The 15,289-nt window shown below is 46.5% G+C and overlaps 1 protein-coding gene across 4 annotated transcripts in view; it reads right to left on the bottom strand.

Moving 5' to 3' along the window:
- The window catches only part of LOC115203335 (protein unc-13 homolog C), a 201,369-nt gene that overhangs the window by 129,892 nt on the left and 56,188 nt on the right, over window positions 1-15,289 (bottom strand). For all 4 annotated transcript variants that reach the window (XM_029767944.1, XM_029767947.1, XM_029767945.1 and 1 more), the window contains 5 exons: window positions 12,162-12,331; window positions 11,155-11,270; window positions 10,860-11,023; window positions 6,423-6,576; window positions 5,837-5,905 (listed from right to left, as the gene is read on the bottom strand). In XM_029767944.1, the coding sequence (XP_029623804.1) occupies window positions 5,837-5,905; window positions 6,423-6,576; window positions 10,860-11,023; window positions 11,155-11,270; window positions 12,162-12,331 (673 nt within the window). The remainder of the gene's footprint in view (window positions 1-5,836; window positions 5,906-6,422; window positions 6,577-10,859; window positions 11,024-11,154; window positions 11,271-12,161; window positions 12,332-15,289) is intronic.

Here is a 15,289-nt window from a genome sequence, read left to right as displayed (position 1 = left end):
TCTTTACCTCTATAATCACACAGTGAAAAACCTGCCCCGCTCTCTGTCTTTACCTCTATAATCACGCAGTGAAAAACCTGCCCCGCTCTCTGTCTTTACCTCTATAATCACACAGTGAAAAACCTGCCCCGCTCTCTGTCTTTACCTCTATAATCACACAGTGAAAAACCTGCCCCGCTCTCTGTCTTTACCTCTATAATCACCCAGTGAAAAACCTGCCCCGCTCTCTGTCTTTACCTCTATAATCACGCAGTGAAAAACCTGCCCCGCTCTCTGTCTTTACCTCTATAATCACGCAGTGAAAAACCTGCCCCGCTCTCTGTCTTTACCTCTATAATCACACAGTGAAAAACCTGCCCCGCTCTCTGTCTTTACCTCTATAATTACACACTGAAAAACCTGCCCCGCTCTCTGTCTTTACCTCTATAATCACGCAGTGAAAAACCTGCCCCGCTCTCTGTCTTTACCTCTATAATTACACAGTGAAAAACCTGCCCCGCTCTCTGTCTTTACCTCTATAATCACGCAGTGAAAAACCTGCCCCGCTCTCTGTCTTTACCTCTATAATCACACAGTGAAAAACCTGCCCCGCTCTCTGTCTTTACCTCTATAATCACACAGTGAAAAACCTGCCCCGCTCTCTGTCTTTACCTCTATAATCACACAGTGAAAAACCTGCCCCGCTCTCTGTCTTTACCTCTATAATCACACAGTGAAAGACCTGCCCTGCTCTCTGTCTTTACCTCTATAATCACACAGTGAAAAACCTGCCCCGCTCTCTGTCTTTACCTCTATAATCATGCAGTGAAAAACCTTCCCCGCTCTCTGTCTTTACCTCTATAATCACGCAGTGAAAAACCTGCCCCGCTCTCTGTCTTTACCTCTATAATCACGCAGTGAAAAACCTGCCCCGCTCTCTGTCTTTACCTCTATAATCACACAGTGAAAAACCTGCCCCGCTCTCTGTCTTTACCTCTATAATTACACAGTGAAAAACCTGCCCCGCTCTCTGTCTTTACCTCTATAATCACACAGTGAAAAACCTGCCCCGCTCTCTGTCTTTACCTCTATAATCACACAGTGAAAAACCTGCCCCGCTCTCTGTCTTTACCTCTATAATCACACAGTGAAAAACCTGCCCCGCTCTCTGTCTTTACCTCTATAATCACGCAGTGAAAAACCTGCCCCGCTCTCTGTCTTTACCTCTATAATCACCCAGTGAAAAACCTGCCCCGCTCTCTGTCTTTACCTCTATAATCACCCAGTGAAAAACCTGCCCCGCTCTCTGTCTTTACCTCTATAATCACACAGTGAAAGACCTGCCCCGCTCTCTGTCTTTACCTCTATAATCACACAGTGAAAAACCTGCCCCGCTCTCTGTCTTTACCTCTATAATCACACAGTGAAAAACCTGCCCCGCTCTCTGTCTTTACCTCTATGATCACGCAGTGAAAAACCTGCCCCGCTCTCTGTCTTTACCTCTATAATCACACAGTGAAAAACCTGCCCCGCTCTCTGTCTTTACCTCTATAATCACGCAGTGAAAAACCTGCCCCGCTCTCTGTCTTTACCTCTATAATCACGCAGTGAAAAACCTGCCCCGCTCTCTGTCTTTACCTCTATAATCACACAGTGAAAAACCTGCCCCGCTCTCTGTCTTTACCTCTATAATCACACAGTGAAAAACCTGCCCTGCTCTCTGTCTTTACCTCTATAATCACACAGTGAAAAACCTGCCCCGCTCTCTGTCTTTACCTCTATAATCACACAGTGAAAAACCTGCCCCGCTCTCTGTCTTTACCTCTATAATCACCCAGTGAAAAACCTGCCCCGCTCTCTGTCTTTACCTCTATAATCACACAGTGAAAATCCTGCCCCGCTCTCTGTCTTTACCTCTATAATCACACAGTGAAAAACCTGCCCCGCTCTCTGTCTTTACCTCTATAATCACACAGTGAAAATCCTGCCCCGCTCTCTGTCTTTACCTCTATAATCACACAGTGAAAAACCTGCCCCGCTCTCTGTCTTTACCTCTATAATCACACAGTGAAAAACCTGCCCCGCTCTCTGTCTTTACCTCTATAATCACACAGTGAAAAACCTGCCCCGCTCTCTGTCTTTACCTCTATAATCACACAGTGAAAATCCTGCCCCGCTCTCTGTCTTTACCTCTATAATCACACAGTGAAAAACCTGCCCCGCTCTCTGTCTTTACCTCTATAATCACACAGTGAAAATCCTGCCCCGCTCTCTGTCTTTACCTCTATAATCACGCAGTGAAAAACCTGCCCCGCTCTCTGTCTTTACCTCTATAATCACACAGTGAAAAACCTGCCCCGCTCTCTGTCTTTACCTCTATAATCACACAGTGAAAATCCTGCCCCGCTCTCTGTCTTTACCTCTATAATCACGCAGTGAAAAACCTGCCCCGCTCTCTGTCTTTACCTCTATAATCACGCAGTGAAAAACCTGCCCCGCTCTCTGTCTTTACCTCTATAATCACCCAGTGAAAAACCTGCCCCGCTCTCTGTCTTTACCTCTATAATCACATTGGAAAACCTGCCCTGCTCTCTGTCTTTACCTCTATAATCACACAGTGAAAATCCTGCCCCGCTCTCTGTCTTTACCTCTATAATCACACAGTGAAAAACCTGCCCCGCTCTCTGTCTTTACCTCTATAATCACACAGTGAAAATCCTGCCCCGCTCTCTGTCTTTACCTCTATAATCACACAGTGAAAAACCTGCCCCGCTCTCTGTCTTTACCTCTATAATCACCCAGTGAAAAACCTGCCCCGCTCTCTGTCTTTACCTCTATAATCACGCAGTGAAAAACCTGCCCCGCTCTCTGTCTTTACCTCTATAATCACACAGTGAAAAACCTGCCCCGCTCTCTGTCTTTACCTCTATAATCACACAGTGAAAAACCTGCCCCGCTCTCTGTCTTTACCTCTATAATCACAGTGGAAAACCTGCCCTGCTCTCTGTCTTTACCTCTATAATCACACAGTGAAAAACCTGCCCCGCTCTCTGTCTTTACCTCTATAATCACACAGGGAAAATCCTGCCCCGCTCTCTGTCTTTACCTCTATAATCACACAGTGAAAAACCTGCCCTGCTCTCTGTCTTTACCTCTATAATCACACAGTGAAAAACCTGCCCCGCTCTCTGTCTTTACCTCTATAATCACACAGTGAAAATCCTGCCCCGCTCTCTGTCTTTACCTCTATAATCACACAGTGAAAAACCTGCCCCGCTCTCTGTCTTTACCTCTATAATCACACAGTGAAAAACCTGCCCCGCTCTCTGTCTTTACCTCTATAATCACGCAGTGAAAAACCTGCCCCGCTCTCTGTCTTTACCTCTATAATCACACAGTGAAAATCCTGCCCCGCTCTCTGTCTTTACCTCTATAATCACACAGTGAAAAACCTGCCCCGCTCTCTGTCTTTACCTCTATAATCACACAGTGAAAATCCTGCCCCGCTCTCTGTCTTTACCTCTATAATCACGCAGTGAAAAACCTGCCCCGCTCTCTGTCTTTACCTCTATAATCACACAGTGAAAAACCTGCCCCGCTCTCTGTCTTTACCTCTATAATCACACAGTGAAAATCCTGCCCCGCTCTCTGTCTTTACCTCTATAATCACACAGTGAAAAACCTGCCCCGCTCTCTGTCTTTACCTCTATAATCACGCAGTGAAAAACCTGCCCCGCTCTCTGTCTTTACCTCTATAATCACACAGTGAAAAACCTGCCCCGCTCTCTGTCTTTACCTCTATAATCACACAGTGAAAAACCTGCCCCGCTCTCTGTCTTTACCTCTATAATCACACAGTGAAAAACCTGCCCCGCTCTCTGTCTTTACCTCTATAATCACCCAGTGAAAAACCTGCCCCGCTCTCTGTCTTTACCTCTATAATCACATTGGAAAACCTGCCCTGCTCTCTGTCTTTACCTCTATAATCACACAGTGAAAATCCTGCCCCGCTCTCTGTCTTTACCTCTATAATCACACAGTGAAAAACCTGCCCCGCTCTCTGTCTTTACCTCTATAATCACACAGTGAAAATCCTGCCCCGCTCTCTGTCTTTACCTCTATAATCACACAGTGAAAAACCTGCCCCGCTCTCTGTCTTTACCTCTATAATCACCCAGTGAAAAACCTGCCCCGCTCTCTGTCTTTACCTCTATAATCACGCAGTGAAAAACCTGCCCCGCTCTCTGTCTTTACCTCTATAATCACACAGTGAAAAACCTGCCCCGCTCTCTGTCTTTACCTCTATAATCACACAGTGAAAAACCTGCCCCGCTCTCTGTCTTTACCTCTATAATCACAGTGGAAAACCTGCCCTGCTCTCTGTCTTTACCTCTATAATCACACAGTGAAAAACCTGCCCCGCTCTCTGTCTTTACCTCTATAATCACACAGTGAAAATCCTGCCCCGCTCTCTGTCTTTACCTCTATAATCACACAGTGAAAAACCTGCCCTGCTCTCTGTCTTTACCTCTATAATCACACAGTGAAAAACCTGCCCCGCTCTCTGTCTTTACCTCTATAATCACACAGTGAAAATCCTGCCCCGCTCTCTGTCTTTACCTCTATAATCACACAGTGAAAAACCTGCCCCGCTCTCTGTCTTTACCTCTATAATCACACAGTGAAAAACCTGCCCCGCTCTCTGTCTTTACCTCTATAATCACGCAGTGAAAAACCTGCCCCGCTCTCTGTCTTTACCTCTATAATCACACAGTGAAAATCCTGCCCCGCTCTCTGTCTTTACCTCTATAATCACACAGTGAAAAACCTGCCCCGCTCTCTGTCTTTACCTCTATAATCACACAGTGAAAATCCTGCCCCGCTCTCTGTCTTTACCTCTATAATCACGCAGTGAAAAACCTGCCCCGCTCTCTGTCTTTACCTCTATAATCACACAGTGAAAAACCTGCCCCGCTCTCTGTCTTTACCTCTATAATCACACAGTGAAAATCCTGCCCCGCTCTCTGTCTTTACCTCTATAATCACACAGTGAAAAACCTGCCCCGCTCTCTGTCTTTACCTCTATAATCACGCAGTGAAAAACCTGCCCCGCTCTCTGTCTTTACCTCTATAATCACACAGTGAAAAACCTGCCCCGCTCTCTGTCTTTACCTCTATAATCACACAGTGAAAAACCTGCCCCGCTCTCTGTCTTTACCTCTATAATCACACAGTGAAAAACCTGCCCCGCTCTCTGTCTTTACCTCTATAATCACACATTGCAGTAGAAATTGAATGGGAGACACACACACAGAAACTCACAGAAACTCACAGAAACACACAGAAACAGCAAGGACAAAACATTCACCACATTGGAAGCAATGTTTTTTATGTCACATCATTTCACCAGCAACAATTCAACCACTGACAGTACAGTACAGTCAAGTCTAGTGTACAAGTCTAGTGGACAGGACTAGTGGACTGGACTAGTGAACAGGACTAGTGAACAGGACTAGTGGACAGGACTAGTGGACAGGACTAGTGTACAAGTGTAATGGACAGGACTAGTGAACAGGACTAGTGAACAGGACTAGTGTACAGGACTAGTGAACAGGACTAGTGAACAGGACTAGTGAACAGGACTAGTGAACAGGACTAGTGAACAGGACTCCTGGAGATAGAAATCATTACAACCATTCATCTCTAGGTACAACCCCTGGACAGATCATCCTATTATACACAGACACCTGCTGTTTTACAGCACTCTACAACACACACACACACACACACACACACACACACACACACACACACACACACACACACACACACACACACACAGAGAGAGAGTACAAACCCGGTACTTGGACAGATCAATCCTCAGAGAGTTGTGCAGCTGATCTAGAAGTTTGACAAATTTCTCTCTCTGTGAGAAAAACAGATATATAGATTTCTCCGTTAGTAAAGCAATCACACTGTGAGTTCAACTTAACTTTGTACTTCTAATTGAATACATTTATTTTTGGTTGTATTTGAAAGGGTGGAATATATTGTGTAGACGAGGAAACCAAAAACATAACAGTACTGATCAATATTCATGATTTCAGTCAGATGTTTTCAAATGCCATAAACAATGTAGCTGAGAAGTGTGTGTAGGTGAGTGTGTGTGTAGGTGAGTGTGTGTGTAGGTGAGAGGTGTGTGTAGGTGAGTGTGTATGTAGGTGAGAAGTGTGTGTGTAGGTGAGTGTGTGTGTAGGTGAGTGTGTGTGTGTAGGTGAGTGTGTGTGTAGGTGAGTGTGTGTGTAGGTGAGAGGTGTGTGTAGGTGAGTGTGTGCGTGTGCGCGTGCGTGTGTGTAGGTGAGTGTGTGTGTAGGTGAGTGTGTGTGTAGGTGAGAGGTGTGTGCAGGTGAGTGTGTGCGCGTGCGGTGCGTGTGTGTTCTCACCCCAAAGTTGGATGCAGCGAAGCGGTCGGAGGCAGAGATGTTGGTTGAGACGGTGGTGGTGTGGGCAAAGTAGGCGTTGATGTTGGCTAGCAGGTTACTCATCACCGCTGGAACCCCCGGACACATGTACTTAGAGGACAGACAGGAGAAATGCCTGGGGGGAGATTGGTGTTGGGAGGGAGGGCAGGACAGAGAGGAAGCGAGGGAGAGAGAGAGGAAGGGAAAGAGAGGGGGAGAGAGGGAAGGAAGGAGAGAGGGGGGCGTGGGGAGAAAGGGAGAGAGAGAGAGAAAGATATTAAAATACCAAAACACTAACTATTCTTTGAAGTGTGATTTAAGTAGTAACTTTCCTTTAATCATGAGAAGGAGGTGATTATTCAACTAGTAGAGGAAAGATATTAGAGGAGATTAAATGAAAGAGTCAGAGAGAGAGAAAGAGAGAGAGAAAGAGGGAGAGAGAGAGAGAGAGAGAGAGAGAGAGAGAGAAAATAGAGAGGCAGACTGTGCTCATTCACATTCTGCTAGTTGTAATGTCATGTGGTTCCCAGCAGAGTGGAACCAGCTAGAAGGTCAATAACAGGAAGATTAGAAAACTCTCAATGGAATTGTAATGTTCCTTTAAAACCGATACACACACACAAACAAACATGTCGCCCCTCACTCAATTGATCTTAGGAGCTGCTCCAAATACAAGAGACAGGTGACTAGGCTGACCCCCCCCTCACACACACACTCATACAGTTCTGATGACCAAGGTGTCACCCCTCTGTGTCTCAAACAAATGGGCTGCTATTCACTGTAACACTCCAATACCATGTTCACTATAACACTCCAATACCATGTTCACTGTAACACTCCAGTACCATGTTCACCGCAACACCAATACCATGTTCACTGTAACACTCCAATACCATGTTCACTGTAACACTCCAATACCATGTTCACTGCAACACCAATACCATGTTCACTGCAACACTCCAATACCATGTTCACTGTAACACTCCAGTACCATGTTCACTGCAACACCAATACCATGTTCACTGTAACACTCCAATACCATGTTCACTGTAACACTCCAATACCATGTTCACTGTAACACTCCAGTACCATGTTCACTGCAACACCAATACCATGTTCACTGTAACACTCCACTACCATGTTCACTGTAACACTCCAGTACCATGTTCACTGCAACACCAATACCATGTTCACTGTAACACTCCACTAACATGTTCACTGTAACACTCCAATACCATGTTCACTGTAACACTCCAATACCATGTTCACTGTAACACTCCAATACCATGTTCACTGTAACACTCCAGTACCATGTTCACTGTAACACTCCAATACCATGTTCACTGTAACACTCCAATACTATGTTCACTGTAACACTCCAGTACCATGTTCACTGCAACACCAATACCATGTCCACTGTAACACTCCAATACCATGTTCACTGTAACACTCCAATACCATGTTCACTGTAACACACCAATACCATGTTCACTGTAACACTCCAATACCATGTTCACTGTAACACTCCAATACCATGTTCATTGTAACACTCCAATACCATGTTCACTGTAACACTCCAACACTATGTTCACTGTAACACTCCAGTACCATGTTCACCGCAACACCAATACCATGTTCACTGTAACACTCCAATACCATATTCACTGTAACACTCCAATACCATGTTCACTGTAACACTCCAATACCATGTTCACTGTAACACTCCAGTACAATGTTCACTGCAACACCAATACCATGTTCACTGTAACACTCCAATAACATGTTCACTGTAACACTCCAGTACCATGTTCACTGCAACACTCCAATACCATGTTCACTGCAACACTCCAATACCATGTTCACTGTAACACTCCAATACCTTGTTCATTGTAACACTCCAATACCATGTTCACTGCAACACTCCAATACCATGTTCACTGTAACACTCCAGTACCATGTTCACTGCAACACTCCAATACCATGTTCACTGCAACACTCCAATACCATGTTCACTGTAACACTCCAATACCATATTCATTGTAACACTCCAATACCATATTCATTGTAACACTCCAATACCATGTTCACTGTAACACTCCAATATCATGTTCACTGTAACACTCCAATACTATGTTCATTGTAACACTCCAGTACCATGTTCACCGCAACACCAATACCATGTTCACTGTAACACTCCAATACCATATTCACTGTAACACTCCAATACCATGTTCACTGCAACACCAATACCATGTTCACTGCAACACTCCAATACCATGTTCACTGTAACACTCCAGTACCATGTTCACCGCAACACCAATACCATGTTCACTGTAACACTCCAATACCATGTTCACTGTAACACTCCAATACCATGTTCACTGTAACACTCCAATACCATGTTCACTGTAACACTCCAGTACCATGTTCACTGCAACACCAATACCATGTTCACTGTAACACTCCAATAACATGTTCACTGCAACACTCCAATACCATATTCATTGTAACACTCCAATACCATGTTCACTGTAACACTCCAATACCATGTTCTCTGCAACACTCCAATACCATGTTCACTGCAACATTCCAATACCATGTTCACGGCAACACTCCAATACCATGTTCACTGTAACACTCCAATACCATGTTCACTGCAACACTCCAATACCATGTTCACTGCAACACTCCAATACCATGTTCACTGCAACACTCCAATACCATGTTCACGGCAACACTCCAATACCATGTTCACTGCAACACTCCAATACCAATATACACAGAGAGACACATACACACTCTGAACACGTCATGTCCATGCCTATAGGCCTGAGTTGATGAAACTTCAAAAACATCTGATTCAGCTAATCACACACTTCTATGAAACGTCAATGCTACACAACATAGTTCTGATTTGTTGAAACTTGTAAAACACCAGATTCAGCTAATCAACGTCCTCAGGAGCGACTGATTAGTAGAATTAGTTGTTGTAGGGTTGAATCAAAATCCAGAGAGAGGTTAGGAAGTGCAGCTCAGTTTCTACCTCATTTTGTGGGCAGTGTGCACATAGCCTGTCTTCTCTTGAGAGCCATGTCTTCCTAAGGCGGCCTTTCTCAATAGCAAGGCTATGTTCACTGAGTCAGTACATAGTCAAAGCTTTCCTTAATTTTGGGTCAGTCAGTCACAGTGGTCAGGTATTCTGCCACTGTGTACTCTCTGTTTAGGGCCAAATAGCATTCTAGTTTGCTCTGTTTTTTTGTTAATTCTTTCCAATGTGTCAAGTAATTATATTTTTGATTTCTCATGATTTGGTTGGGACTAACTGTTTTGCTGTCCTGGGGCTATGTGGGGTCTGTTTGTGTTTGTGAACAGAGTCCCAGGACCAGCTTGCTTAGGGGACTCTTCTCTAGGTTCAGCTCTCTCTCCCCCCTCTCTCTCCCACTCTTTCTCTTGCTATCTCCCCCCTCTCGCCCTCTCTTTCCCACTCTCCTCTATCTCCCGCTCCCCGCCCCCCTCTCTCTCCCTCTCTCCCTCTCTGAGCTGAATCCATTAAACTAAACCTAAATGGGTCATGGGAATAGTGAGAGAGAAGGAGAAGGCTGCCTCTTAACAGGTATCTATTCTGCTCTACAGTCAGGCATTGACTGTTAGGGAGTGTCCCAAATGGCACCCTATTCTCTTTATAGTGCACTACTTTTGACCAGGGCCCATGGGGCTATTAGGGAATAGAGTGGTGTTTGGGACACGGCCTTTATATGAGATAGTTTAATACTGATACAAGGAAAGGTTAACTTGAGGTGCATTTCAAAGGTTTTCAAAAATGAGCAGCCCATTTTTTGGGCCATATCTATTATTTATTAAATAGCCTTTCAAAACACAGCGAGAGAGACAAAAAAAGATGGAGCGTGAGGGAGAGGGGGAGAAAGAGAGACACACACACACACAGATGCTCACATCGGGGAGCATAATTAATTACTGTGCTCTCAGCCTCCAGATTACTGGAGAACACTGAGAACCATGATGACTTCCTGTGAATTCCCATGGTGGCTTTAGAGCGGGCAGCGCACACACACACGCACACACACACACACACACAAACACACAAACACACACACACACGCACACACACACACACACACACACACACACACACACACACACACACACACACACACACACACACACACACACACACACACACACACACACACACACACACATACACACACAGGCAGCCAGGCGCTTCCTTCTCTCTCACACATGCACACTCTGAACCATAGAAATTGAATCCATGGATTCTATAGTTTTTTCACTGAGGACACAGAGGCATGATTTCCTGTATTACATCAGCACAGCAGTAAGCCTTCGGAGAACCAAGAGGAGAGAAAAGAGGGAGAAAGATAAAGAGAGCGTCCTTACGTCATGGCCTGGTAGATGGACTCTACTCCGTATCTCATGGCGAACTCGTCCACTATCTCCTGGGACACGTCGTCATAGTAGACCTTCCACGCCTCCTCTCCTTTCACCTCTGGGATCTTCACCGCTCCACTGTTCTTTACCTCCGTCAGGTGGTGGAACAGGTTCTAAAGGAAGAGAGAAAGACAGGATGAAGAGAATAACATGAGAGAAGAGGAGGAGAGGGAGACAGTTCCTGGAACAGTTTCCATAGAGTGGAGAAATCCTTCAGACCAGTTGGTAAGTATAGATGTCTAACCTCATGTAAACAGGTGTACTGGCCGTGGGGCGGAGCTACTTTCTCCTCTCCCTTCATCTCCACGTTGAGCTTCAATCTGATGGCTCCCGACACCATCGACTTATCAGTTCTCTTATCTAGAACACAGAACCAGACTTATCAGTTCTCTTATCTAGAACACAGAACCAGACTTATAAAGGGGACCAAGGCGCGGTGTGTAGAGTGCTCATATTTATTTTAAATGATAACACTTAAACCAAAACAACAAAACGACAGCCAACAGTTCCGCCAGGTGGTACTCACAAAACGGAAAACAACTACCCACAAAATCCCATAGACAAACCCCAACTTAAATATGATCTCCAATTAGAGACAACACGAACCAGCTGTCTCTAATTGGAGATCATCAAAAACTCAACTTAGAAATAGAAAAACAAGAACAAAACATAGAAACAAAAAACATAGACTGCCCACCCATATCACACCCTGACCTAACTAACCAGAGAAAAAACAGCTCTCATAGGTCAGAGCGTGACAGTTCTCTTATCTAGAACACAGAACCAGATGCATCAGTCCTCTTATCCAGAAAATGGTACCGGTCTTATCTAGAACATAGAACCAAACTTAACTAGAATATAGAAACAGTCTAATCTAGAACATGGAAGCAGTCAGATCTGGAACATATAATCATTATTATCTAGAACATAGAAACATTATTATCTAGAACATATAACCAGTCTAATCTACAACATATAACCAGTTTTATAGAGAACAGAACCAGTGTAATCTAGAACATAGAACCAGTCTTATCTAGAACATGGAAGCAGTATGATCTGGAACATAGAACCAGTCTTCTCTAGAACATGGAAGCAGTCTGATCTGGAACATAGAAGCAGTCTGATCTGGAACATATAATCATTATTATCTAGAACATAGAAATATGATTCTCTAGAACATAGAACCAGTCTTATCTAGAACATAGAACCAGTCTTGTCTGGAACATGGAAGCAGTATGATCTGGAACATACCCAGGTTGTACCACACATCCATCTCCCCGCTGAGCATGCGGACCTCGATGATGGTCTGACCCAGGAAGTCGTCCGACTCTCGTTTGAAGTGTTGTTTCATGCGAGACTTGATGTCATCATCCTCATCCCACACACGCACCTTGATCCGGTCTGTAGCGTTGTGACACTCACTGGACATCAAAGCACCATGTGTAGAAAAACAGCACCAGTAAAGTGAGTTAGTTTAGGGCGATATTAAAAAAAGACACAAGCCGCTATTATAATAAAAATACAATGATTATTGGAACACTTTGCTATTCTCATTGATTGCACCTGCAGTGCTGGTTGTAGCATGAGTGGGTGTAGGGAGAACACACATCTTATGGCTTATAAAAGCGTTGACAGTGCTGAATAACAACTTAAACATGCTGTATTTGTTGAGTCTCTCTTTAGTCATAGTTTTAACAGTTTTGAATTCTCACAGTATCAACGTTGCTGTGTGTTCAAGTTTTTTTTACAGTCTATGGCTCGAGGAAACTGTGCAGACACAGTGATCTGAACTATCTTATTGGCCAGCAGTAGGCATGTTGGTGCACTTGATTTCCTCTCTGGACCTGCCGGGTAAGCAGAGTTCTACCTTCAGACACATGAATGGGTTCAAAATGGGAACACTTTGCCTTCCCGTCATTAGGGATGCTGAATCAAGTGCATCTGATGCCTACAACGTGAAAGGAATAAAAAATGTGGAACGTAAGGCTTTATTGTTGTTTTTTTTACAGAAATGTTCGGTGATTGACTAGGAATGCCTTGGAGATCGACCAGTCGATTGTGATTGACCATTTGGTAACTGTCACGGTTGTGTGGAGAGACGGACCAAGGCACAGCGTGATTAAAGTTCCACATCTTTATTTAGTGCGAACTTCCAAACAAAACAAGTAAACAATCAACGAACCGTGACATCAGAGGTGCTACGCAAAAACAATATCCCACAAAACAATGGTGGGAAAAATGCTACCTAAATATGATCCCCAATTAGAGGAAACGATTACCAGCTGCCTCTAATTGGGAACCATACCAAGCACACCAACATAGAAATAATAAACCTAGAACACACCCTAGTCACGCCCTGACCTACTATACCATAGAGAACCAAGGGCTCTCTATGGTCAGGGTGTGACAGTACCCCCCCCCCCCCAAAGGTGCGGACTCCGGCCGCAAAACCTGAAACCAACAGGGGAGGGGGGGGGGGTGATTAGTGTTGGTGGTGGCTCCGGTGCAGGTCGTAGCCCCCGCCCAGACCCCGGATCCAGCCATGGCACTGGGCTGAACGCCGTGCCTGGACTGGGCACCGGTGCAAAGGAGGGCTCTGGCCAAGGAGCTGGGTTGGACGCCGTGCCTGGACTGGGCACCGGCGCAAAGGAGGGCTCCGGCCATGGAGCTGGGTTGGATGCCATGCCTGGACTGGGCACCGGCAAAGAGGAAGGCTCCGGCCATGGAGTTGGGTTGGCTGCCGCGCCTGGACTGGGCACCAGCCCAGCGGAAGGCTCTGGCCTTGGAGAGGGACTGGACACCATGCCTGGACTGGGCATCGGCGCAGAGGAAGGCTCCCGCCATGGAGCGGGACTGGACACCGTGCCTGGACTGGCCACCGGCGCAGAGGAAGGCTCCAGCCTTGGAGCTGGGTTGGACGCTGTGCCTGGACTCTCCAGACCGTTGATCGTCGCTGGAGGTTCCAGACTGTGGACCGTCGCAGGAGGTTCCGGACTGTGGACCGTCGCAGGAGGTTCCGGACTGTGGACTGTCACAGGAGGTTCCGGACTGTGGACCATTGCAGGGGGTTCCGGGCTGTGGACCGTCGCAGGATGTTCCGGACTGTGGACCGTCGCCAGGAGGTTCAGGACTGGGAACCGTCGCCGGAAGCTCTGGACTGGGAACCGTCGCCGGAAGCTCTGGACTGTGAACCGTCGCCGGAAGCTCTGGACTGTGAATGCGCACTGGAGGCCTAGTGCGTGAAGCCGGTACAGGTGCCACCGGACTGGTGACACACACTTCAGGGCGAGTGTGGGGAGCAGGCACAGGACAGACCGGACTGGGGAGGCGCACTGGAGGCCTGATGCGTGGAGCCGGCATCGGACTAGTGACACGCACCTCAGGGCGAGTACGGGAAGCTGGCACAGGACGCACTGGACTGGGAAGGCGCACTGGAGGCCTGGCGCATGGTGCCAGCACAGGTGGCACCAGACTGGTGACACGCACCTCAGGGCGAGTACGGGGAGCTGGCACAGGACACACCAGACTGGGGAGACGCACTTCAGTGCGAGTGCGAGTAGCAGGCTCAGTACGTACCGGACTGGGAAGGCGCACTGGAGGCCTAGTGCGTGGAACCGGCACAGGTGGTACCGGACTGGTGACACACACTTCAGGGCGAGTGCGAGGAGCAGGCACAGGCGGTACCGTCCTGGGAACACGCACTTCAGGGAGAGTGCGAGGAGGAGACACAGGACCTACCAGACTGGGGAGGCGCACTGGAGGCCAGATACATGGAGCCGGCCCAGGTTTCACCGGACTGATGACACGTTCCTCCAAACGTCTGCGTTGCCGCATACTCCTAGCCAACTCCATTCTCCGGTATCACTCCTCGCACTGTTCCATCGAATCCCAGGCGGCTCTGGTACTCTTCTTGGGTCGACCGACCACCTCTCTATCTCCTCCCAGGTGGTCTCTGGCTCTTCCCTCTGCTCAGCCGCCAGCTCAGCCGTGGTCTGAAATAATAAACCTAGAACACCCCCTAGTCACGCCCTGACCTACTATACCATAGAGAACCAAGGGCTCTCTATGGTCAGGGCGTGACAGTAACCAATGGTTTAGGGTGTCCAAACCTCATGTCTCTATAATAATTAGTTCAAAAGTTATTGCCGTTTTTACCCTTGTAGGATGGCCCAAATTAGGGTGACTAAATCAGAGAAAAAAAGCTGTAAAAAATCTAGAAAATAGCCCTTGAAGGTGAAAAGATGTGGCCCTCTTCCCTCCTCCCTCCTCCCATCCTCTCTAGAGCCGCTCAGCTGTTTTATCTACTGGCAGCAGCTCTGACTTAACTTGATATGACCTCACACTATCCTGGAGCACAAACAGACCTGGAGACTCAGTGT

Source organism: Salmo trutta, chromosome 12, assembly GCF_901001165.1.
Source record: "Salmo trutta chromosome 12, fSalTru1.1, whole genome shotgun sequence".
Lineage (NCBI taxonomy): Eukaryota > Metazoa > Chordata > Actinopteri > Salmoniformes > Salmonidae > Salmo > Salmo trutta.
This window is presented reverse-complemented; position numbering and strand designations above follow the sequence as displayed.